This window comes from Neodiprion lecontei, chromosome 6 (assembly GCF_021901455.1).
Source record: "Neodiprion lecontei isolate iyNeoLeco1 chromosome 6, iyNeoLeco1.1, whole genome shotgun sequence".
NCBI lineage: Eukaryota > Metazoa > Arthropoda > Insecta > Hymenoptera > Diprionidae > Neodiprion > Neodiprion lecontei.
Window position 1 is genome coordinate 2,397,589 of NC_060265.1, and position 25,561 is coordinate 2,423,149.

The 25,561-nt window shown below is 41.4% G+C and overlaps 3 protein-coding genes across 4 annotated transcripts; 2 read left to right on the top strand and 1 right to left on the bottom strand.

The window, feature by feature from the left end:
* Positions 1-218: 218 nt before the first annotated feature.
* On the top strand, positions 219-5,144 carry LOC107219315. Its single transcript, XM_046743105.1, has 10 exons — positions 219-400; positions 548-708; positions 805-942; positions 1,023-1,230; positions 1,348-1,489; positions 1,569-1,752; positions 2,589-2,703; positions 2,820-3,118; positions 3,241-3,587; positions 3,704-5,144. The coding sequence occupies exons 1-10, from the start codon at positions 391-393 to the stop codon at positions 3,897-3,899; spliced, it is 1,800 nt and encodes a 599-aa protein (XP_046599061.1). The 5' UTR covers positions 219-390; the 3' UTR covers positions 3,900-5,144.
* Positions 4,443-24,551, bottom strand: LOC107219316 (gamma-aminobutyric acid receptor alpha-like). Of its 2 annotated transcripts, none has more exons than XM_015657509.2 (10): positions 24,515-24,551; positions 24,095-24,299; positions 16,704-16,886; positions 15,243-15,441; positions 14,390-14,610; positions 8,349-8,431; positions 7,754-7,894; positions 6,764-6,916; positions 6,418-6,680; positions 4,443-5,636 (listed from the first exon to the last, which is right to left on the bottom strand). In XM_015657509.2, the coding sequence occupies exons 3-10, from the start codon at positions 16,760-16,762 to the stop codon at positions 5,256-5,258; spliced, it is 1,500 nt and encodes a 499-aa protein (XP_015512995.1). In that variant the 5' UTR covers positions 16,763-16,886; positions 24,095-24,299; positions 24,515-24,551; the 3' UTR covers positions 4,443-5,255. The 2 variants fall into 2 exon arrangements, with proteins under 2 accessions (XP_015512995.1, XP_046598397.1); XM_046742441.1 differs by having other exon boundaries at positions 24,465-24,549.
* Positions 18,584-20,376, top strand: LOC124295040 (splicing regulatory glutamine/lysine-rich protein 1-like). The gene is made up of 4 exons (XM_046743106.1): positions 18,584-18,774; positions 19,168-19,397; positions 19,495-19,871; positions 20,090-20,376. Exons 1-4 carry the CDS (start codon positions 18,622-18,624, stop codon positions 20,374-20,376), a joined length of 1,047 nt encoding a protein of 348 aa, XP_046599062.1. The 5' UTR covers positions 18,584-18,621.
* Positions 24,552-25,561: the final 1,010 nt, after the last annotated feature.

The window sequence follows — 25,561 nt, forward strand, 5'->3', positions numbered from 1 at the left end:
TAAACAGCGTCACATTGTCTCTTCGAAACTTTCTAACAATTTATACTTTCTGATAATGTTGCCATAAAATTAAAATGCATTTAACAATCCCGATTCTCTATCATATGTTCATTTCCTGTAGCCGACGAAGAAAACGACAAACGATTTCCCACTCAAAGATCTAATAATAGATTGTTAGAAGTCACTCATTCTCTGTCCTATATCTGCAGGGACAGCAAATTATGTAAACAAAGCCACATGGTATTCAAAATAATTCAGATTGCTTTAGGACTTATCTAGTGACCGTTAGCAGTATTTTGTTGGAATTCGACTTCTACTAATCCGTCCATAATTGTGTTGAGACATCCCGATATCACAAAATACGAGTTTCTATTCACAGGCAATCACACAATGGCTGCAAGTAATTTCAATCGTTGTCTAAAGAGGAGTTGAAGAGATTTGTAAACTCGTTTGATGTCGTTTTGTCGGACTGCGATGGTGCGTGCAATAGTTCTAATCATTTATACAAGGAAAGAAAAGTCACCTATATTTGTTGTGTGAATTTCAGGTGTCTTTTGGGTAGAAACTGAGCCAATCCCTGGATCTCCTCAAGTTGTAAGAAGGTTAAAAGTAATTGGCAAAAAGTTCTTCTATGTGACTAATAACGCCACAAAAACCAGAGCGGAGATTCTTGAAAAATGTAAAAAACTGCAGTATCAGGCTAAATTGGTTAGTTGACGGTAATAATATGCTGACCTAAAGAAAAAAATCTGTATAATTGCAATGGCGCGTGGCCTCTGAATATTCATATAAATTGGTTGACAGGAAGAAATTATATGTACTTTGTACTTGGTAGCGGCATACCTGAAGGAAAAAAATTTTAATAAGAAGGTGTATATCGTTGGTACAGAAGCCATAGGAAAGGAACTGAATGCTGTGGGCATTGAGTATGTCGGATTGGGGGTAAATATCTCATTTTGCAATCCTCTTCGTGACCCGCCACGTTTCACAGAGTATCACATATGACGATACCAATTTTTCAGCCCGATCGACTGGTCAGTGACGCGTTGGAGATGATTCAGAACTTCAATCCAGATCCTGATGTTGGAGCAGTAGTGGTTGGTTTCGATGACCAAATTAGTTTTCCAAAAATAGCTAAGGCAGCAACCTATGTCCAGGATCCAAACGTACATTTCATTGGTACAAATTGGGACAATCGAAGGCCGTCGCCAAACTCAAACATTTTTCCAGGTGATATACTTTCTTCAAAGCAAAGTGGCTTATTTTTCAACGTAATTATTAACGTGCCAAAGATGTGCACAAGTACTTTTTTTTTTCCGTCATGTGAATTATAAATTAATGTTTCAGAGTCCGGTTGTATGCTGAGAGTGATTGAAGCAGCGGCAAACAGAAAAGCTGTTTTACTTGGCAAACCAGAGCCCTACATGAGCCAAACGATCATTTCCAAGTACGGCTTGAATCTAGAAAGAACTTTAATGATTGGCGACAAGTATGTAGATGGTCTGTGAACAGTAACGGATAGTCCGATTTTCACTTGAATAATCGATTGTGTTAATTGTTAATTTCAGAGGGGACGCAGACATCTTATTGGGAAAACGGTGTGGATTTAAAACACTTTTGGTTCTATCGGGTGTAACGAGTCTAAACGATTTAGAAAGATGGAAAAAATCCGACGACAAAGAGGAACGTGACTTAGTTCCCAATTACTACACGGAGAAACTTTCCGATTTATTACCTGTGCTATCAAATTTATAGGAAAAATAGAATTATGTGTACCTGAACTAATATTAAGCTCTTTATTAGAATGCCTAAAGCATTGGATAATCTCAATATGTAACAGATGATTAAAACAAAAATGTCGAATCTCGTAGATGAATAGAAATTTGCGCAACGTTTTATTCTTCTAGCTCGCAATTTACATTAACATGTTTTACACGTAAGTAGAGAGAATGAAAATAAAGTTCAAGTATGTGAAAAGATTCCATAAAGTTCAAGTATGTGATAAGATTCCATACTTTGATTAAAAAGTATTTCCAATGTTTTCACATCGTATCGTAGTTATCAGAACTCTTATCATATAAACGTGATTGGAAGGTTGAAACATCCGTTTGAGTCGGAGTTTCTGTATGAACAACTAATTTTGTAAAACCACCGAATGAGATAAAGACCACTTGTTACGCCATCAGAGGCACGTATAACATACGCTTGCTTGTCAGCTAGATGTATTGAACGTTCTTTCATTTGTCCTTGAATCAGAAGGTCTGTGTCTGGGGTATATCACGTTAACGTTTCTATCTAGTCAAGCTTCTAAAATTAACGTTTATGGAATTTTCAATATAGTATATACTGTATTACCCACCTATTGCTCAACGTATAATTAGTGAGTGCGGTCAAATTTCACACATAACTACTCCTCTTTTGTCCATGAAGTTTAAGTAGTGTCATCGCGTTTGTGTTGAGTCACATAAATATTAAATGTATCTGAAACTACATTTCACTCAAGTAACTAATGTGTATCAGGAAGGTCGCTCAATAGTGGAATACATACATGATATGTGTAAATATTGAGTTTCAGGTCACAATAAAAGCTAAACTTACCTTTTCTTGGTGTGGAAATGGCCGGGGTGGATTTGAAGACTCTGAAGAGACATGAAATTGAGGATATTTTACAAGGAATCGACACCATTCTTTCTGACTGTGACGGTGAGTCAATTTTTCGTATAGTGCAATTACGTTACACTTTCAATTACTTTTCACTAGTCTTGAACTCAATAAATTTTTTAGAATCATGATTGTGCAATAATTGACAAAAATTCCAGGTGTGTTACGGTTGGCTACTGACGCCATAAAGGATGTTCCAAAGACAGTTACCAAGTTGAAACAATCTGGGAAACGATTTTTTTATGTTACCAACAACCCAATGGAAAGCCGTGAGGAATTTATTGAGATATCGAAAAGAATGGGCTACTATCCAAAGCCTGAAGAAATTATTACAGTTGCTCTTCTAGTTGCAAAGTATCTTGAAGAAGTGAATTTTAGTAAAAAAGTATATGTCCTTGGAAGCAGCGGAATCGGTCAGGAATTAGATTTGGTTGGAATTCAGCACACAGGAATAGGTGTAAGTGAAATTTCTTTCCTATGAAGCCGTGCTTAATCAGCCTTACAATTCAAATCTCTCCCTCCTTGTTACTTTATTCGTTCCATGTAGAGAAACCGCATTAAGACTTTGTGAATTTTCAGCCGGATATTATGGATCCAGATATAAGAACCTATGCCCAATCTTTTGTACCTGATCCAGAAGTAGGAGCAGTGGTTGTCAGTTTTGACGTACACTTCAGTTATCCAAAGCTGCTGAAAGCGGCGACATATCTGAGTGATCCAAGCGTACTTTTCCTTGCCACAAGTGCGGACATCCAAATTCCAATATCCAATGTAGCAGTACCTGGTCCTGGTACCCTCCTAAAGTGTATAGAGGCATGCACCGGGCGAAACGCTACTATTCTGGGGAAGCCTGAGCCATTCATGAGAAAAGTGATCGTCGACGCCTTCAACGTGACGCCGAAGAGGACACTGTTCATTGGCGACAAGTAAGGATATAAGGAGACATTTGTGATTGTAGCAATTTTCATATCCTTTCTGCAACTTCATCACGTACTGCGTTCTTTGTGTGAAAAACTTTTTACATTTCTTTTACTTTTTACAGTGCTCGTACCGATATTTTGACAGGGAAGCGTTGCGGTATGAAAACTCTACTCGTCTTATCTGGAATATCTAAAAGAGATGACATCAAAGTCTGGACTGAAACTGACAACCCAGAAACAAGGGAATTCGTTCCTGACTATTACACAGATTCTTTAGCCGATCTTCTTCCTTATCTAAAATGTAAAAGTTCAGATTAGATTCTATTGGGAAATAACTAATTCACGAGGCTGGTGAAATGATTTTAAAAAATGTGCTCGTTAGAGAATAATGATGAACCTTCAAAATCTTCAAGTGATTTTAAAATCATTACTAGGAGGCCTATAGCTATATTATCGAATTAGATCCAGCCTCAAACTTGAAAAAGTATATCTTAATACGGTTATGGATCTCAATTTTTATTTATACTACTGTTTGATAAAATATTACACTTGTTTTTCGAATTTTATACAATTTCCTTCAAGAGATTTATTGTTAATAATATTGGCCGTTTCTTTTTACATTCACTTGTATGACATTCATTTTTAGGGTAGACGTAGTTACATAGTAATTAGGTAAAGAGTACGTGGAAGTTTCATTTAAAAACAATTCCGCCTGCACCAAATGTGAAAGTATGGACGAGCACATGCCTTTTCCAGTCTCTTCTTTCACGTAAAACTCCAAGAACAGACAAATAACCGAGAGGAACAAATTTTTTCTAATTTTTTTATTTACTTTTGCGAGATCAATTTTTGCGCGCATTAGTTTCGTTTCCTTGAATCGCGAGTAAATTCAATTTAATTTAGAATAAATTTAAAATAGATCTATATTATATAAAAATTCCGATAACAAGGAATAAATCTTTCACGTAATATACAACAATCGGTCGGATAAAATCAGTATCTTTACTATCATATTGACTTCTACGTCATTAGCGCGCATTAACATGGCCAAGTACCAGTAACCTGCTGCGTTATGGTGTAAAACATTATTATTTTACAGTTTAAAAAAAATGTATTATGGTTTATAGGTACATGTATATACACGTTGTAATATTGTAAATGAGGTCGTACATTGGTCGGCTATGTAGACGGAATGTATTTGCTATCTACAAATTTGAATAATATAGTTTGTAAACTGCAATGTCTCTATTAAAAACGCATTAAATCATTGGTATCGCAACATCGCGCACTCTTCAAATTTATACCTTTCTCCGCGACTATCTTTCTTAAAATTAGAGTCAAGTTTTATATTACTGATATATCGCCCATATACAGATGCGCCAAAATCACTAGCATGATATTTATCTGCGATTTCGGATCTATACTTCTTAAATTACATCGCACGCGCGATCCGTCGTTTCATCTCGCTATAAAATTGTCCGAAGCATCTGAATTTCTTTGCTGAAACTATCCCGTTCTTTTTCACACTTTATACAACAAATAAATTATTTCACTACATACATACATACACACACATATATGTACACACATCTACACAATTATTAACCGCTGGCATAAAAAAAAAAAAAAAAATATAAATAAATAAAAACGTATCATAAAATGAAAAAATCATTTTTACGCAGCTGGTGAATTTGTATTGTAGTAGGAAATGCGTTCGCTCCTGGCGAGGTACGCCCACCAATAAAAAACGTTGATAGCTAAAAACAATAGGGGAAAAACTACCCTGCTAGCCCTGTCTATCTTTGAAACCGAATTGTACCTCGGCGTTCTTTTCCGACGTTTTCTAGTCGATATCCTACGCGGAGGTTCCGGCACTGGGGGTGGTGGACTGCACGGCAGGCAAGTCAGCTGCCACTGTCCGCTCGATCGGCGTCGCACTTCCGGAAACGGGATTTCGGAAAGCGGTATCACTTCCACGATCCGTTCTCGACTCGCGGGACACCCTCGGCTGCCTCGAATGCGTGCATTCGATGCAATCGACGATTTCCGCCGCTCCTGACAGGGGTTTAGAAAAAATAACAGCTTCCACAGATCTTCGTTTAGAGAAATTTTTAGTTCCGGTTACCGCTCGGTACTTGGCTATTTTCATTTTTTACCACAATCGAAAAATACACTTCTAGGTACAAAGTGAAAATTAGTTTTCTAGCCGTTACCGGAAAGTCCAGCATCCGTTACTATTCTTTCTCATTACGATCACTGTTACCAGATTTTCGCGTAACTGTTGCGAAAATTTAATGATCGTGCAACGATAAATTGACGTTAAAGCCTTGTTTAACTTAAAAACTAGAGTAAACCTCACAAAATGATTTTGCGATGCAATAACCAAAAAAGAATCGACGATAGCGCAAAATGGTTACGCATATCTCGTTTTTCGTAATTCCAACAATATTAAAACAGTTTTTTCAACGATATCTGTTTTACTGAATTTTTTTAGTTACTGTAACAAATTTCTCAGTATTGTATGATGCGGATTCCCGACCGGTAATAATGGCACGCTGTTCTGTAAAAACTCCGTAACGAATTCAAGCTCATTTTCCGGTTATTCAAGTACATTCAGGAAGTATAAAAATACACGAACGCAGAGGGAGAACTGGTAGTGGATAAAAAAAAATTTTACGGACGAAATAGAATAGCAAGCGTGCTTCCGGTGGTAATGTTGATTTGGTGCCGCAATGGCGTTAATCAATTCGTTTGTCGAATAGCCACGTTTTGATCAAGCATATCTGCAAAACAAATTAAAAAAATACCCATTTTTCTTTAAAAAAGAATTACCAACCTCGTGTCGTTGGCTAGACCTCGTCCAATCATCTTTATCGCTATCGCTGTCGCTATCCATGTCGCTGAAATCCGAGCTGAAGTAACACTCGCCCGATCCGTATTTGGTGAAATAGTGAACAACAGCAAATTGTATAATTGTCGCAAATATGAAAGCGAACGAGAGAAACACGAAGAAATCCAAGGCAGTGGGATAAGGAACTTTTGGAAGATCGGTCCGCGCCTCTAATCCCAAAAAAGTCATCGTCAGCACCGTCGTAATGCCTGTAAAAAAAAAAAATAATAATAACGTTGCTAAAAAAATCTCTTCAACGATCCATGTAAGTTGATCCGTTGCGAGCACTTACCGAGAGAAACTCTGTCAGCGGTTGCCTCGCGATTTAGCCAGAAAGAAACCCAGGAAAGTACAACAAGGAGGATACAGGGTCCGTAAACTTGGATCAGAAAATTTCCCATGTGTCTCTGAAGATGGAAAGATACCATCAGAATCGAATACTCCCCTGAAATATCAGAATAACACACATGTACAGTCGCTCGTTGTCAATAAAAATATTTGCACTTTACATTTTGCTCTTCGCTTCATCGCGTAATCAGCTAAAATAAAACAGAAAAATCGTACAGGATATTTTTATCTGAAAACGATCCGTTCTTCAAGTTCATCTTTTTGCATTGGGATAGAAAAGAGTTGATCCGCAGTCCCTGGCAAAGTTTTTCCCGAGGTTTTTCCTTTAAAATTGGCGTTCCCCGTGTATCTCTGGAGTTCGTATCACCGTTGGGGAATTCCCCTCGTAGATTTAACTCCCCCGTGAATAGCAGATTGCTCATGTATACCTACGCCCGTACAAGATACATACATACACCTGCTTACATGCATAGTATACTGCCTCCGTACGTATCGAGTCTTTCGCCCAGCGCGTTGGTAGAATAAAAAAAAAAAAGAAAAACCCGGTTGACTAAATTACTCCGGAGGCGATATGTACCCTGCTTTGGAGACCCGCCCAGCTTCCTTTGCACTCTCGTTCAATATGCTCACGAACCGGATATTAGATCCTGGACAAGTTACTCCTCCACCCACCTAGGACCTGCAAGTCCTCTTTGGACTAAATGTCATGCGAAATGGCGTTTCTCGATACGTTGTATAAACGTGTTCACCACACGATACGAAGAGATACACGTAAATACCTGCGGGTGGAGATATTCCCGTCATACGAGTTCGCAATTTCATCCCGCTCAAAGCGCCAGACGTTTAATTACGCTGGTATTAAGTAACGTCGCGTGACGAAGAAATTCATGTTATAGGTGAAAATATATCTAAGGTTTTTTCTCGATCTGCTTACTGTGGGTCATTGATGGTGCGGCTGAATGGTTGGCGGTTGGATTAGCGACGAGGTCGAACTGGGAAAGTTTCATATCCTCGGCAATGGCGACTTGTCGAGCCTTGTTCCATTTGTAAATCACGTCTTCGCTCGTGTAACCAACTGTAAACGAAGAGAATCACGACTTCGTTGCTCCGGCGAAAGGGTAGTAATTAGTTACTTCGATGCGAACCGTACAAAACGCGTATACTGTAACATGCTCGAGTATAGTTACACTCGACGTTATAATTAAGTCCGGAAGTTACCCCGGGTTGCCCTCTAAATCCTCGAGCTATTTGTACATCAAACTAGAAATACGAAGCGACCGAGAGCGCGTCGCTTATATACGTATAACAGTCAGGTTCTGACAAGAACTCAAATTTACTTGGATACAAAACAAATCGTTGAACGTAAATCGATTCTTCGATATTCGTTTTCTCCAACTTCGCGATCTTGATAAAAAGCATCATCGAATCCGGAGTAAACAAAGAATTTCACCTCTTTCCCACCAATTGAAAATTAACCAACTCCAAAAATCGCTATAACCGAAAGAACAAATAAATCTGTGACAACTTACAGCTGCCAAATTTAAGGGGGCACCTTTGAATGTCCATGGGAAAGTCCTCGAGGTTCATCGGGCAGCCGGCCTTTATCGTCAACCTGGAGAAAAAAAAAAAGAAAAGAAAGTAAAGAAGAGGAAGATGAGGAGGAGGATCGGATATTGCGGAGTGGCAAAGCCGGGCTCGTTTGCCGCCGGAGGCGAAGAAGTAACGACGATATCTACACTGCAGTTTGAATCCGAATCCGCGTACCACTTTACCCCTTTCAAATTCTAGTTTGAGTTGCTGAGTGCCGCGAGTTACTATTCCGGCCTGCGGACTGCATTCTGCAGATCTATGCAGCTGCAGGTTACCGATCCGTTTGATTCGCCCTGAGTGGTTTGCTGTAGCGATTATCAAACGTACCAGGGGATCACCCTCCACTCGGCTCGAGATTCCCAGCCATCGAACCACCCCCGCAATCCGCGCTCCATGTACCTCTCTCTCTCTCTCTCTCTCTCTCTCTCTCTCTCTCTCTCTCTCTCTCTCTCTCTCACTCTCACTGTAATAGTTCCGAAGCAGGCTATCGAGAGTCGAGCGTGGTCTTGTCTGCAACCCTCGCTCGATTGAACCCTTCGAGAAGAGCGTAATTCAACCACTGAAACTTTTATGCGCCACCTTAAACTTCGGGACGCGGTGATGCCGAAATGATTCACCGGATTCATCCAACTCAGCTAATCCGAGACTTCGTTCGCTGCTTCCTTATTATAGGTATATTTTTTGATCCGCGATGCAGGATGCAGGCTAAGATCGTCCGGAGATGATGTTCAGGATTTTTGTTTATTACGTTCTACAAATTTTTATCCGATGCCTCGGATATATCGCTGTATCGTATAAGTCGAGCCAATTTCCTTTCCCGTGTGACAAAAAACAATATATAGGTACCATACGTATACGCAAAAAATATGAAATACGTGAAAAAATAGAAGATGACACTTTGAGAAGACTGCGTATATTACGTAAGAGTGAGGGAATAATTATTGCCGGGATAGAGATGAAAGGCCGAAAAGTTTCGGAAAGTTGGAATGAGAAAAAAAACAAACATAATAACAATAATAATTGCCCCGCTTCAACGAAGGAGTACAAACTGTATTATTTTCGCGTTTTAATGTATGCAACACGCGACATCCTTTATACGCTGAGAAACTCAATTCCGCAACGCGGGTTCTTTGATCAAGAGTGTTTCCCATGTTTTAATAGCTTTGTCGATTGGCACAATTTCGCTGCAGCGTCAACGCCAGCTTGACTTTGAATCTGGTAGAGGAGTTGACGAGTCCAACCATACGTGTAACGACGTGTCACCAAATACTTGTTTATTACTTCCAAACTGTACATACAAGACGCGTTGAGAAGGTTGTGTTGCATGTAACCTAAATAATGTAACTGTATAATTGACGATTCGTCCGAAAACGGTTTCAAGAATGCCGAAGACCATTTCGCGTATTTCATTTTCAGCTTTGTGGCGTAAGACTTTTTTTCTTTTTTTTTTTGTTTATTTTCTTAAATAATAATTTCTTCGCGATAGATCGGTCAGTTTGATACAGCCGCGCTGTTTCTTCGTGAACAATCGAGCCACTTAACTCGTGGAGAAATGAGCCCTTCGTCTTCCTGCCTCCTAAAATCACTCGTGATTTCCTCCCACGTTTTTTCACCCTCGCCCTAACGCTTTTCCATCACCGCCTTGATCGTTCCTCCACGTCTTTTCTCATCGCCCGCAACTTATTATCATCTCGCCAAGTTACGCACACAGACGCATGTAATAGACGTACACGTACGTTTGCATAAATTTCGAAGGATGAAGAAGATTCGGAATTTTTCTCAGAATTAATCAAAGTTCAAAGCACGCGGTCTCCTTTTTTCAGACCCGAGATAAACGAAACGGAATAGTTCGTAAAACGACCAACTGCCGATCCGACAATATTTTCACCCGAATATTCGAGTTCTAAAAACGGCACAGGCATACTTCGGTGAGTAATTTTATTTGACGAAAAATCCTGTAGACAATCGCGGTGTCAAATATTGTCTCTGCAAAATTCGACTGATCGTCAGCGACGATAATATTATCGAAACGTACGTCAGACGACGGGAAAGATTTTTCGCTCCCGTTTCCCTTCGCGATTCTTTCCTTCCCACCCCTCGATTTGCTCGCTGCAAAAGTGTATAATATACGATAAACGTGAAATAAACACCCGTTTGTGAAAATTTGTTTCCACGGTGATCCACCGATTGGGGGTGAGAAGCGTCGAAAGCTGCCAGGATTAGCTGAAATGGGTGGGAGAGTGAGTACGTATACATTTAAGCTCAACTCGCTGACATGTGCAACGACACAACGATGAGGGGGAAACTGCGTATCCCTGATGGGGTTGAAAGCCGTCGCGTCTCGGAGCTTTGGAATGTTTCATCGTTCGTCAACACGTTCCACCACCTACGAGGAGGAACCAACGCCAACTGCCTATTCTCCGCATAATTTCATTTCCAATTAATTCCAGGCAATCGATTTTACGGTACACGCAACGTTTTCATGCAAATTTTTATTCGCTTCGTTGGACATTTCTATATATATATATATATATAAATATATATGTACGATACGTAATGTACGATATGATTTAACAGAATTCTTTTTGTTCGATGTTTCTTCCTTATTTTTATTTTTTTTTTTTATCTTATTCAAATTTGGGAAAAAAATTAGTCATCCTTATTCAATTCCGAGATGAGAAACTGACGCGATTTTACGCTAGAATACAATTCCGAGACACTCGGTGAGTGATGTCGAGATTCAGGAATTGGCTACGCGTCATTTCGGACAAGTATATCTATATGTGCCGACATACAGGACCCCGGAATCCCGGCCTGAACCGTCGGGGATCACCCTTGACGAATGATGAGGACGTTTCGGTTGTTTCCTTCGGGAAATGAATTGGATTCGTTCCGATTTTTCTTCGCCCTGGTTTACGCAGATGTATTGTTGCAGCGTGCGGGCGAGAAAACGACTTTTAAGACCTCCTTTATTTACACGATGAGTAGAAGAGAGGAAAGAAATTGCTTGCATCTCTCATCCGTTAATTTCTGTTGTACAGCAGTGATTTTGTACGCGCGAAAGTTGAAATTGGAATTTATCTCGTACCGATCGGCGATTGATGGTGGATTATACTTTATGCGTAGTACTATATAAGTGTAATAAATATTTTTTCCACAAGAATTTTTACCCTCACTTCTGCAATATTCAACTGCGTATTATTGGCCCGTTGAATTGTTCGAACACGGAATTGAATTTCGTCCGATGGTTGAAAGCACCCGTGTTTTCCGATTTTTATGAAATTTTTGGAAAAAGACACGAGACAGGAAGAAGGAACGAAAAATGTATCGAAAGAGATGGTCTGAATTTAATTTTCGTCAGAAATGGAAAAGAAGAAGAGAAGAGACGGTATATTTGGTGGGAGCTGCGCTGCGCTTCCACGAAACGCGAGAGTGTAAAGGCTGAGAGAACTAAAGAGAAAGAGAGTCTCGATGTGGGCGAAAGACACGTCTGATTGATAGGCTCACTATATAAAGTATATGTCACAAGCTAACAGAAAATTGTTGACAAGAAAATTGAGAGCTTTTCGAAAACATTGATGAAATTGTTATGCCCATAACTTATAGGTACCTAAGGTATAAGCTCGAATTTCAGTTACACAGAGATACTGCAGTTCTTATTTATTGCTCGGCGTGTAAAATATGACGTGATATAAGTTACAATACATCGATCTAATTAAAAATGACGAGTCTATCTCCCCACTCCGGGTACGTTAGTAAAGCCGAAAAGATAAAGCTACGACGAAATGGTGAACAAGGGAGAAGAATGATTGTACAATTAAAACAAAGACGATTAATTCGTGAGAACGATGACGTTACATCAGGGAAACGACTAATATTTCACCTCGCCAAATTAAAGCCGATACTAGGATGCTAGGATATTAGGATGGGACGAAGGAGGCAGGATTTTGGTGGAAGCGAGGCACTCGCGTTAAAGTTTAAATTTATCTTTTTTTTTTTCAAGCCGCAAGCATCAAGGCGTACGACCTGTTCCGATTCGTCATCTGTGTCCTACCCACTTAAATTTGATTTACCCAGAGATACTGTGGCGTTCAGGGTCCATTTTTTTACTCACTCTCGCTTTTTGCCACATCCTCTTCTTCTTCTTCTTCTTCTTCTTCTTCTTCTTTGTTTGAAGAAACTTTGAGTTTACGGGTCTAAAGTTTTGCGGCACGAGTGTATCGGGGAGAGAGAAAGAGAGAGAGAGAGAGAGGGTGAGAGTGAGAGGGGCGGGCTATCAAGGGGAGAGTAAAGTTGGTATTACTTGCGAGTTAAGATGCGGTAAAAGATTTTCAATACCGCCGCCCTCTATCAGGAATTGTTTAACGTGCTCGAGTGTTAGCTGTCTGGAAATCTAGCGGGAATTCTGACAATAAGTTAACGAAGAACCGCGAGAGCGTATTTAATTAAACATGCAGAGCAATCTCATACAGCTTTCGCCGTTTTCGCCGCCGCGTTGAGAAACTTTGGAAAGCCGCGTTACATGCCTATATATGGAAAATTTCGTCTCGAGTAATTCGCATCGAGGGTTCGAAAATTTCGGCACTTTTTTTGCACGGAGAGGCGACCTTGTTCGGCAGGATTTTGTACCTATGTATTAGGTAAAAACGTGGCTTGCCACGGATGGAAGCGGAAATAGAAGCCTAGGGGATGTTACAGCGGCCGGCAGAGGATCACGTTTTCCAATTGTTTGCTTACCGCGTTATTAGCGTGGGCGGTAGCAGAAAAAGCTCGCTTTCCTACATCTAGTCTCGTTTTTCCATCCAACTTTCTTTCTTGCCTGGACCAATAAATCCCGAGGTACTTCTTGCGAGGCGCGACGTATACTTTCGCGAATATCACGTTTAGCAAATACTTGCGTACCTACGTTACACCAAATACTCGAGTGGTATGCTCGTCTTTCCGACGTGAGAGGGTAAGAGAAAGAAAAAAAAAAAAAAATACTGCCGTCGTGCGATTCGAAGATGAGGGAAGAATACGACAGGGAAATATAATAGCAAAAATATGGAAAATTATTTGCTTGATTGGAAACAACGAGATTATGTATCTTCCCAACTCGAAAGTAACAACGTTTGTTTCCTCATCGACCGAGCTGAACGAAAGCATAATTTAGGTAAATAAAAAACGGAAACGATGTGATAAAATTGAATCGATGAACCAATTCGCTTCTTGTTTTAATTAACGCAAATTGCAATACTTTGGCCAACTTTTTTCCACTCCTTTGTTTTCTTTCGCGCTACATGGTGAGTCTTTATTTACCACGTCGTAAGATAATATTATTCCCGTGCCAAATTATATTCACCACTTAGCCGATGAAAAGTTCGTTGGGGAAAAACGCGTTGTAACGACGAAAGGTTTCCAACCGCTTGCCAGGAGTTGATTTTTATTTTCACTCTTCGTTTACGCGTCGCTGCTTATGAATTCGCACATCGATGCAACGCCTCTGGTATTCCCTTGGCTCTCGATTATTCCGCATTATAAATCCGTAGTCTATTTCTCTTTGAGTTACTCTTCGGAAATTTCTTCGCCGCCTTCGTAAAATAACGACATCTAAATGGCACGGCAACTTTGTCGATCCTAAAACGACTCCGGCAGATACGCGTCTTCTCAACTTTATCTTTCCCCGCTTAAGCGCAAATCTCTACAATCTGAACAACCGCATCTCAACGAGCGGAGCCTGCGACGTAGGGACGTAAAATCATTGATAAATCATCGCCAAAATCACTCTCTTTTAAGCCCTACGAGAATTTTTCTTCCCACTTATTAATCCCGCACCTTCTCCTAAGCCGGCTCCGACGAGGTTTCGAGGAGGACCGAATTCATACAGAGTTAATGAAAAGGCGAATTAGCGCCTCGGATCGGATATTTCACGTCGGCGTTAATCGCACGATGTGCAAAAGGAAGTGGAATTAGGCAGCTTGAGTTTGACGTTGGCCCTCACCTCGAGCTGTAAAGCACCCTCCCGTCCTGATAAAGCCTGACGAATCTGTTCGGGCTTGTTATCGTGTGAAGGTAGCTCTGCTTCCCGTTGTAGAAATAGGTGTCGGGCTTCCATATCCTAGCGAGCATCGATATGCTCAGGGCCAGGGTCTCCTTACCGCCCTTAAACGCCAGCCGTCTGTCGACCCAGGACTGCCGGAAGTAGCAGTCCATAGAGTAGGTCTGCGCAAGGTGTACACGAGTTACACAAATTTCCACAAATTGATTACAAGCCAGGTAAGCGGTCGACGAAACGTGTCGCTCCGAAGCAGGAAGTATTATAATATTAAGGAGCGGACGTATCAAGACTCCGCGTTACAAAAGTGGACCAAATTTTGGTCAAAAGTTTGCAGTACCAATAGCGCCGCTCGTAGCGCTGGTATCGTTGGTTCCGATGCGTCTGATGGATGGCAACGCCAATAAACCGTCAAACTTCTGCGCGCGCATACTCCCGATGGAACATACGAAGCCAGCGCTGCGAGCGGCGCTATCGGTACTACGAACTTTGTACAAGAATCTGTTCCACTTTTGCCATCCGTCGTATAATAAGCGAGATGTGTCTCCTCCCTAATACCAAGGTCCGTGTAAACAGACGAGTGGATAGAGGAAGGTCTTCGCAGGAGGAATATTCCGAAGGGTTGTTAATTGGTTTTTTTCTTCTTCTTTGAATCAAGTTTCAAGAATCAAAACTTACACATTGTACAGAAAATGGAACAAACATGGCAAACAGGCAAAGACCTTCCCTTGTCCACTCGTCTAATCTACGGACCCCTTGCCTGATGTTACTTCCTTCTTCGAAGTACCGGCAATCTCACCATGTCGACTTCGGAGATGGGTCCCATGCTGCGCACCATGATGTCGACTTCCACCGTCGCCGGAGGGCCGCCGAAATCCGGGCGAACACTGTTGTCGTATCCACGCAGCAGGTTGTCGAGAAGCTCGGAAATGTTGCCGTGGTTGTTGCTCTGGGTTCGCTGTTTCCTCTGCAACGACGGTTTCGAGCCGGCGACAGCTCTGCGAAGAATAATCCCCGATAAAACTTCGCAGGGACGTTTCTATCGCGAGCTCGTCGCTCTCGTTTTTTACGAGAACAATCTGCAGGCGTGCGGAGTAACGAGAAAACGAGCAGAAAAACACTAGAGAAATTTGAACAAATATTGGGAAGGCACAGGGTGAAGGGGGAACAGGGGAATATCTGCGGAAATTTTCCTCGCCTAGAACCGCGCGGCGAGCTTGAGCTTTGCGTTATAGACCGACGGATTCGGTGAATCGAGTGGCCTGGTTGCTCAGTTGGATTTTCTGGCATCGGACCACGCCGCGCCGTCTCTCCGTATTCTGGATATCGGATTTCAGCTCCTCGGCATGCCTCCGTGCGTTTCCGCAGCCTGCCGCATGTAAAACTCGTGTCGTGGATTTGCTGAGAGAAAAAGAAAGAGGATAAGGGAAAAAAGAAGAGGGAAGGAAATACCGGAACCTTCGCACTAATATGCAAAAGAAGCGAAAACCGTGCGAGATGAACAATTTAATTAATTAAAACGAAGTTATCCGTGATTCCCCAAATTCGGACTCGATATTACAGCTGTCGAAATGAATTTCTACTCGCACCAACAAATTACCGAGCTTTTGTATCCACGCATCGACAAAGCATCGCTCCGAGATGAAATGGGATCGGTGAACGGCGGCGTGAAAAATCCGCACGAAGAATCGTTTGGAATTTCATTCTAAACGATGTTCAGTCCGCGTTTTTTTACCTCGCAGTTTGAATTCTCAGGATCGACAATGCGGTGACCCGATTCTCTCTTATTTTTCGCCAATTTTTTTTTTTTCGCACACGGACGCGTCGTTTGGCTACCCTGTTTCGCTTCCACCTCCCATGAAATTAGGTTTACTAATTCTTCCGGCAGTTCTTCGCAGAGTTTTAATCTCGTCATTGAAAAGTTGGGAGCTTTTCCGAGGTTCGGAAAATTCGGCTAGTCGGAAAGTCGCGAGATCAGGTAGGTATGTACGTACGTCAACGTAAGGCTAGGCTGGATTTTAAAACGTCAAATGGAGGGAGACGGGGAAAAAAAATCGACGCGCCAAGTCGCGATTTGTTTGCGAGGAATTATACCCTGAGAAGTGTGCAGCTGCAAAAGCGACGAGTCGTTAATACCGAAGCTTGTTTGTCGTCTCGCTTAATTACCCATCTCGCGCCGTGTAAACTTATACCGATATATCATACATATTATTATCAACTCGCCGTGTCTCGAGACTCGGTTAATTGAACGTATACTCACAGAAACGACGCGTAGGTTGTCAGGAGGTTCGCAATTGCTAGGAGGGCAAGTTTCCTCATGATTTTCGCATCGAGTCGGCCTGCATTTCCTTCACTTATTATTATCCACACTTGGTCCTCCTCGTCCTCGTCCCCGCCGCCGTCATCTTCCTCCTCCTCCCGCTCCTCCTCCCTCGGCGTGAATCTGCAACAGTGAAAATTTTAGCGATAAAACATAGTTTTTGCACAATCCGTCATCCCACAGGTAGGTAAACGCATCAAACCGAGCACACGCGTGTCGAGTCAAAGTGGAGTAACTCGATTTACGTGAACTTTGTTACCCCGTGCTTCACCGGCAACGAGGGTAATAATTGAGCGGAATTCAAAGAGGGCTCTGAAGCCTGAAAAACCAAGTTAGCAAATCAAGAGCCTCGGCTTTCGATGTTATCGCAGCACAAGGTACGATCCGATTCAACCCTTACGTAATACCGAGAGCGGTATCGCTGTTCGTTGCATAACGAGCATTTGAATAATTCGAGGATATTTCCAATGAAAAACAATTTCTGCTGGTATTCTAAATTATACCCATCGTTATCGGGTATTTGAATATTCCCGAGTTTCCCCGAGTTACGAATTCAGCCGCGTCAATTCGAAATAATCGCCAGCAATCGGGCAGGACGGGTGAAAAATATTGACGTTTTCGTAATCAGCGATAGTGATTCAATAATGACAATGCGCGCATCGCGAATGCATAAGGGGTTTGGGGAGGGGGAGTGGATTTTGCATCAGGCCACGCTCGGCTTGTCAAAGCCAGTCATTCGTTCCCGCGGGATGAAAATCAACAAATCACCAGATCCGTATCCCGCTCATTTGTTACTCGTTGCAGTTCCCGGTGTGCGTATCTGCTGCAGTATGTCATGCGAAACGATTCCGTTCAAATATTGAAGGAAAGGGTTTTTTTAAAGTGGAAAAAACCAAACGATCGATCACGCAAATCGTAGAGAGAAAAAAATAAATAAATAAAAAAAACAAGCAAAGTATCCGAGCGGCGTCGAAATCGGGACAAACGAATCGCGGGTTATCTGACAGAAGAGTCCCCAGGCAACGTGGAAAAACAACCGTTCATTTTCTGTGAAAAATTGAAGGAAATTTTCGGGAATATGTGCTTTCATTGAATACCATCAAATTCCGGTTTTATGAAAATTACGCGACATTTTTATCGCACAGTCGCCTGGATTTCCTCGTCCTCGATTCGCATCCCGGCAGAATATTTTCGGTGATATCAAATTTGCCCGTAGCCTCCAGTGATTCAGGTAAAGTGTCTCTCGGTTTCGCAGCGTTAAAAATCTTTTCTCGAACGATTTTATTCTTCTTCCTCAGTCGGACTAAGATCAAAAACTTTCGCTCAAGTGAACCGCGGCAAGAAAAGCAAGACAAAAAAAAAAAATTAAAATAAAAATCTTCGTTCTTTTACCAACCATTGCCCGTATCCTCAGATTTTCCAATTACAAAATAAACCTTGAAACGTGTTGTATATAGAGAGTGGAAAAAAAAAAGTTCCCAGATTAATAACATATCTTCAATTTTCCCTAGAATATTTACGTAACCTCGGAACGTTGCTAAAGTGAGAATTCCAGTGCCGCGAAAGGTTTCATTATTATTATTATTATTATTATTATTATTATTATTACACGTGTATGGCATCGTGCGCCTCGCTGCACGGTGAAACTGTTTTACATGTTACTCAACCCCGGTCGTGTAGACGGGTCGAAAATGCGGTAGAAGATGATGCATAGGAATTAAAAATTATTCAAATCCGTGCTTCCGCAGCCGATCCGAGTTTCCACCGCGTGATGCTGGCCGCGTGACGATCCGAACAGTCAGCCAGCGATCCCGTAGATCGTTCGAAGATCGCGCGGCCGATCCAGAGTCGAGGCGAGATGGTTCGGGCTTCGAACCCCCGGCTGATGGCCCGGGTCCTGGAGGCCGTCAAGCACCTCGGCGAAGGGCGAGGATCCTCGGCTAAACAAGTCCTCGAGGTGCTTCTCAGGCAGGCGAACGACGACCCGCCGACTAGAAACCTCGCGATGCAGGTCACTGATTGCTCTCTAATTTACCCACACAATCGACTAGCATCTCGACAAAAACACCCGACCCCGAGATCGGACGAGTTGCGGAACCTTCAAAGCAGTTGCTCCGGCATCAGATTATAATTTTGCGAAAACTCGCCTCTCCGGTTATCGTCGACAGTCTGATGGAATTCTTTTGTGCCATTTCTTTCCTCCAAAAAAGCTCTTGGAATTTTTTTTACATCGCTTGAGAAATCGCTGTTAGGGCACTTTTCCGATTTTTATACGTTCCGTGTTCGATTTCCTTGTTTATTTAAATAATTGATTTTTCACTCACAGAAATTCGACCGATTTTCAAAAAGCTTCCAAACACGAGATCGGAGAATAATGTTTAATAGAAACTTGACGCGTCCGCAGGTTCATCGAGCCCTGAAAAATGCGGTTACGGCGGGTCTCCTGCAGTTGCGTAGCGGGCGATACAAGATGCTGATACCTTTGAAAACGGGCGTGAAGAACCGTTCCGGAAGCGGGAAAGCGGTCAAACCGAGAACCGGAAATCCGGCAGCTGCAGGAAGGAAAAATGAGGATATTGAAAAAGCGACAGATTCACCGAGTCCGCAAGCTCACGACGCTCGTCCAAAGAAGAGGTGCGAATTGTTTGTTTGTTCGATCAAGCGAACGGACAAATTTAACAGTTTGTATGAGAAAAGCTGCGGCTAACCGGTTTTCAATGATTCGCTTCAGATGTTCGCACTGCAAAAAGCACAAGCGAAGATCGAGCAAGCGTCACAGAAAGCGAAGCTCGCGGAGGCGAAGACGTCCTACGAGACAGGCGAGGGAACGAGAGTCCCGGAAACGTCGTCGTCAGGGTGACGAGGAAGTTTCGACGCGGCCGGACCGACACCGAAAATCGGACTCTCCCGGTGCCCGAACGGTTCCTGGTAACGGGCACAAGTCCGAGAAGCTGGGCAAGAAGAGGAGGAAGTTGGACCAGGAGAACAACGGGCAGGATTACGAAATCCACGATTCCGTAATCAGGAATCGATCACCCTCGTCTTCCGGGTCCGAGGGCGAGAAAGACGAGCCTCAAAAAACCACGAGGGAGAAACTGAGCTCAGCAGGTAAGGAGGTCGATTCGATAAGTCGAGAAACAGAAGTTTGGCAATATACGGACACTGATATCCAAGTATGTTTTTAGTTAGATTGAAGTTCGTTTCATTAAATTTATCGCACAGGTAGGAAATTTCATTCCTATCGTCTCTTTTGAACCTCTTTTTTGTTGAAACTGTTGAAAAAAAAAAAAAAAATCACTTCGTAATATCTGGAGCGATTTTGTCAGGCCGTAAAAGAGACTCCTCGTCTCATCGAAGAGGCCCAAACGTGCGAAGAAGGAGTTCGATGAGAGGAACACGCTCGCCTCGGCGAACCGGAGGATCGCATCAGGGGGGATCTAATCACCGCTGCACGATGGATGCGGATGCATGCGAAGACGGGGGGATGGATCGCTGCGACGACGAGACGCAGGGCGAGAATGTTCACGATAATTCGGACGAAACGATCGACGTTGAAAAAGACGCGGCAGCGGCCCGAAACTTGCGGAACAGCGGCAGCGACGACAGTCTTTAGATTTAAAAGATTTTTGAGAAGAGAAGGAGGGACGAAAATATATTAGGAGACTGAAACCCATCGGAGGACAAAAGAAGGAAATCGAAAATTTGGAAAACGTTGCGAGCTTGCAGGATCATTAGTGCCTAATTTGTTCGAATTGATCGTAGATCGTGAAGCGTCGATCTTTCCACACCGTCTTATGATAATAATTATTTACTTTTTGTCATTTACATACGAAACATAGTCGTCCCGTTTTCATACACATGCCGAATGTATATACATGTATTTATATGTACCCCCCTTGTGGAAATATATATCTATAACATATATAAAAACATGCGACGATCCGTGTGACTAGAGATTTGACTAGATTTGACTCGGTCTCCGACTAATAAAAGTTTTCCGTCGTATTAGTCCGGATCGTCGAAGTTGCTCCCAATTTACACCCTATAGATATATCATAAATTATATCGCGTGTACTTTTGTCCCCGAGCTTTCGCTTCGCGCAGAGACATCCCCGAGTGCTTCATAACTCCAAACATGTATAATCGGACACGAACGCGATGTGGATGTGCATGTTGTTTCCCTCATTTCTCGCTCGATCGGTTGAATTATTGTTATTATTATATTCGCCCGAACGTGTCAAGAGCGACAAGAAGTTTCAGTTATTTCAGCAACATTTCGGGGAACGTTCTATAACGAATACGTATACATACTTATACCCGTACACATTGTACATACGTACACAAAAATCTACCAGCATAACTGTACGCCCTACAAATACTATGACCACTGTTTTAATTATCACATGTGATAGGACCAAGTACGTACCTATCCTTTCGTTATCAATCACCGTCGTTATTTATTGACCAAGATTTTAACCTCATCCCAAGGACACAGATAATCAAGTGTTATCAATATTTGTGTTCCATGGTATCAATTTCAGTGGAAACTACTTACATAAGAATTGCGGGAGGGGTTCAAGAGTCTTTGATAATAACCTTACGTAATTTGTGAAAGACCTCGTATCGGTTGTAGAAAGTACGTACATTCGACGACGGATAAAACCGGAAATCATGATTTATTTACTCCACAGGAAGAATTGTTATCTTTTTTTCAAAATAGTCGTATCAAATATGTATACAATTTTTGAGCGGATTCGAAGTTTTCGGTGATTCTAAAAACTCAGCGAATATACCTATATACATCGTATTACACCTGTAGACGTGAATATGTTGGATTGCATACAACATGCGTGAGGCAAAGTGAAAAAAAAAAAAAAAACTATCCTCTAGCTAATTCTCAATTTTAATAAATGCAAACAAGAGAGAAAAAGAGAGAAAAAAAAACCGGAGCAAGTTGGCTCAAAGAGGAAATTTCGGGATTCCCTAATGAAAATCCATTAATTCTCCGCAACACGTCCTGCAAACACGTCAAAGAAATTTTTAATATCACGTCTTACTTTTCACACGATTCCGTTATATTAAAGTAAATATTTTCCTGTTTATCAACACTCTCATTATCACCAGTTTTTCATGGAAAATATTCAATAAACATGGGGAAGTAGAAATTTTCGCGGGGAGTAGAAATTTAATTCATGATTTAGGTAATATAATAATTATACGCATTCACCTCTCCTTTTTTTTTTTATAAACCGCTCAAATTACAATTTATCGGAAAGGGAAACGATTCGCAAGGAATTTGTTTTTCATCAACGTACTTCTATCTTACGTGTTTATATACTTATAAATAGTTCCGGCATCTCGTTAGCGACGCGCACATTGTGCAAAATATAAAACGTGTGTGATTTCACGAGGGTGAGAAGACGTCCCTGTATGGAATTCCCACCGGGGGGATAAGATTGAAAGGAAGATCTTATAAAACGACGCTCTCGAGTTAGTCAGTCAGTTCGTTCGTACGTACGTTTGTTCGTTATCGGCAGACGCTGTAATCACCCTCATATTTCAGTTCGTCGTCGCCGCCATCGCGTCTCTTCGTCAATCTCCCTGCAGGGAGCGAGCGAGATAGAAATATTTCATTCCTCCACCGCCAGCTGCCCCGATTTTTGTCCCAAGAAGGAAATAACCCGCGTTTCCGTTCGTTCAATTTTTGACCTCTCCTGTAATACGTAGCTCACGATCAAACTTACACCCGGACGATCGAATATAATTGTTACACTCGACAGAGAAATGTTGGGGATTTGTAAGTTACGCAATTGTAGGTAATTCTGAATTCGGCATGAAGTCTGCAGTAAAATGAGAAAGCCTGAACTGACCGTATTGGGTGTTGAAACTACACGTAATACGCAAGATTCACATGAAATAATTGTACCTACGAGATAGAGATATCTGAAACAGCGGCGTTATTTTACAACGATTATCAATTGATCGTGATAAGAAATGCGTGTGTATTGTGAAACGATAATTTCACGATATCGATCACGTTTAATTGTGAGAATAAAGTCAACATTTGACTGTAACAATTATTAATTCTGGCGCAAATTAAATAACGGATAACTTGAAACGATTAATCAACTCTTACTGTAAGAGAGACAGGATTATACTACCAATTCTGTAATTCTACTCTCGAATCCAGAATCTATGTGATTAGACTGATCAGCTGCACGATATGGAGAGTATACTGATCTGATCGATTCGTACGAGGTTAAAGTTAGAAACGTTATCGGAAAAACTCTATATTTTCTTAATTTAACAACGATTTTGAAGGAACCAAGATTTCGAAATATGAGAATGTTTTGTTTTATTATGGTTTACCGAATTTCAGACAATTCCAAAATCGCGAAATAACGGCTTGTCCTCAGCATAAGAAAAAATAAAATGTAGATTTTACATACCCTGTGGTGAATATATGGAGAACACTTTTTTGGATTGAAATCTAGGTACATTAATTGTAGTAGACCTATCAAAGCATATTTTAAATCATACCATTGGTTTTGCAACTCTTATCATACGATTTGTAAATCATGCCAAAATTGCTGTAGATTCAACTCCAAAAAAATGCTCTCCGTAATATATTCATCACAGCAGATGTAAAATCTTGTACAATATTTTTCTTTTAGTGTGTAATCCGATGGTGTTATTCGTGCTCCAAGTATGCGAAGATAACGAGTCGTATTGAATAGCCGACTGCGGTAATTGATGCAAGTTTATCGAGATCGTTTTGCGAGTATCATCGACACGTCGCAATTGATTGGTTTGCACTTAGTTCTTATCGTACGCACACTGTATTGAACGGTATTAAATTAACCCGCTCGGTTTGCCCGCGATAATGCGTTTTCAGCTGTAACACGTGCGAGGGGTGGATGAATTCCATTTTAGGGATTAACGAAAGTTGTAAGCTGAAAAAATACCCGACAATACCCGGAGTGGCACGTCACGTAAAAAATTGGAAACACATTGCGGACATTCGGTGTATTTTGATTCTAGAATGAATCTATGTAATAATCACGGATGGCTGATACGTGAGAATCCGCAGGTATTTTAAAATCGATTAGTTTCACTCGCAATCAAACGGATGATAAATCGAATTATACATCCCTTCGTTGATTTATCAAACTAATTTTCCCCTCGTTCCTATATTCTACATCGTAACGAAATTATCAGCTAAGCATGAACCACTGAAAATTTTGAACCGTCAATTCGTCTCGTGTTTGCGAGTAATTTTTTCCATCGGATAAAAATTTAAAAAAAAAAAAATAAATAATCTTTACTCTTACCAGAAAAGAGATGTATTCTCGAAAGCTGGAATCACTCGTTTTTATTATCTGCACTTGGACGAAGTCAACTGCAAGAGGTCCGTACACAGACCGGTGAATTTTTCCACAAAAGTCACAAAGAAACCATCATTTAATTTTACCACTGCGGCTGCACTTTGTTAATATAAAAACGAAACTGTACAATGCAGGCTAACCAGAGATAATGCTGACAAAAAAAAAAAAAAAAATAAATAAATAAATAAATGAAATAAAATAAAAAAAAAACCACACACACACACAATTTGCACGCAAAGGGAGAATTCCGTCGCACTAATTGACCAATAAATCAATCAATCAATCAATTGAATAATCCGTACGATTATCGGCTTACAGGAGATTCGTGGGAAATAAAATGGTCAGGGAAAAATTCTTCATCCTTACGCCGATTCGCGTAGGGTTTCTACAATATTGCGAAAAGCACGTGGCCGCGCCACGACGCGCACTGACGATCGGTCCCTGACAGCTGTTGGCCGGGGGTTGGGGTTGTCGCAATCCCCCCCCCCCACTCCCCCCACATCTATTCTCCCGCCCTCTAGTTCTGCTCTACAATATTCACCAAAGCGTAAGGCGAGAGACGGTGACTGACGCGTGGATGCTCAATCTGGAAGGGAGTCGTCTTCGATTCTCGAATACCATCGTCGATTAAAATTTGAAAAGCACGTTCGTGTAAAGCTCTATCGAGAGATTCAAGATTCCAGTGGCGATTTTCATCACGATACGGAGAATTTATTGAAATAGTAAAAGAACATTGTACACCGCGCAACAACTCGACATTTGTACGTATTGATGATTGTTTCGATTGATTCGTTCTGCAATATTTCGCGACAGTCTTGTAATATTTTCAAATTCGATATTTAACAGCTCGTCGAAGCGTCGGTATTTTGAATTTTAACGAAAAGCAAAAGGAGGACGCGAAAATCGATTAGATCGTAAGGTCGGGAATGTTGAGGACTGATGGGGAGAGATCGAGACGACTTTCTTATTAAAATCATAGCCGCGCGGAATTACATTGCGACATGTTTTATGGATCGGTTTGCGATTGCGAACGTCTTTCCGTTCGCTTTAGGGTCTCTTCCCGACAGTTCGTATATGATGTCGTTTGTAAAAGTATACGTACAACATCCCGTATACGTTTCAGAACTAACCCAGAGATTCTACGATAAATCAGCATTAATAATGGTATTCCAATATAATATAATATCGTAATAAGAATATAAATCGACTGATATACCGATCGAATTTAATCGTTCAACGATGAAAACCCTTCTGCAACTACCGCTGACCGGGATTTACGAGGAATTATAATTAACAGTTCGTCGGCCTTTCTCACAGGAGCACTTTGCGACAAATTGCTGCACCCAAATTGTTCGTTGTTAATTTAAAAATATATATATACTTTCTCTCGAATTTTTTTGAAAAATACAGTAA

Bases quoted from the DNA above. Each gene is read 5' to 3' on its own strand.
- LOC107219316 (XM_015657509.2), bottom strand. From the start codon at position 16,762: ATGAGGAAACTTGCCCTCCTAGCAATTGCGAACCTCCTGACAACCTAC. The intron at 6,917-7,753 runs GTAAGCAGATCG...CTGATATTTCAG, and splicing joins CGCACCATCAATGACCCACA to GGGAGTATTCGATTCTGATG. The intron at 6,681-6,763 runs GTAAGTGCTCGC...TTTTTTTTACAG, and splicing joins CGCTGACAGAGTTTCTCTCG to GCATTACGACGGTGCTGACG.
- LOC107219315 (XM_046743105.1), top strand. The intron at 1,231-1,347 runs GTGATATACTTT...TTAATGTTTCAG, and splicing joins AAACTCAAACATTTTTCCAG to AGTCCGGTTGTATGCTGAGA. The intron at 1,753-2,588 runs TAGGAAAAATAG...TCACAATAAAAG, and splicing joins TACCTGTGCTATCAAATTTA to CTAAACTTACCTTTTCTTGG.
- LOC124295040 (XM_046743106.1), top strand. From the start codon at position 18,622: ATGGTTCGGGCTTCGAACCCCCGGCTGATGGCCCGGGTCCTGGAGGCC. The intron at 19,398-19,494 runs GTGCGAATTGTT...GATTCGCTTCAG, and splicing joins GACGCTCGTCCAAAGAAGAG to ATGTTCGCACTGCAAAAAGC. The intron at 19,872-20,089 runs GTAAGGAGGTCG...CGATTTTGTCAG, and splicing joins GGAGAAACTGAGCTCAGCAG to GCCGTAAAAGAGACTCCTCG.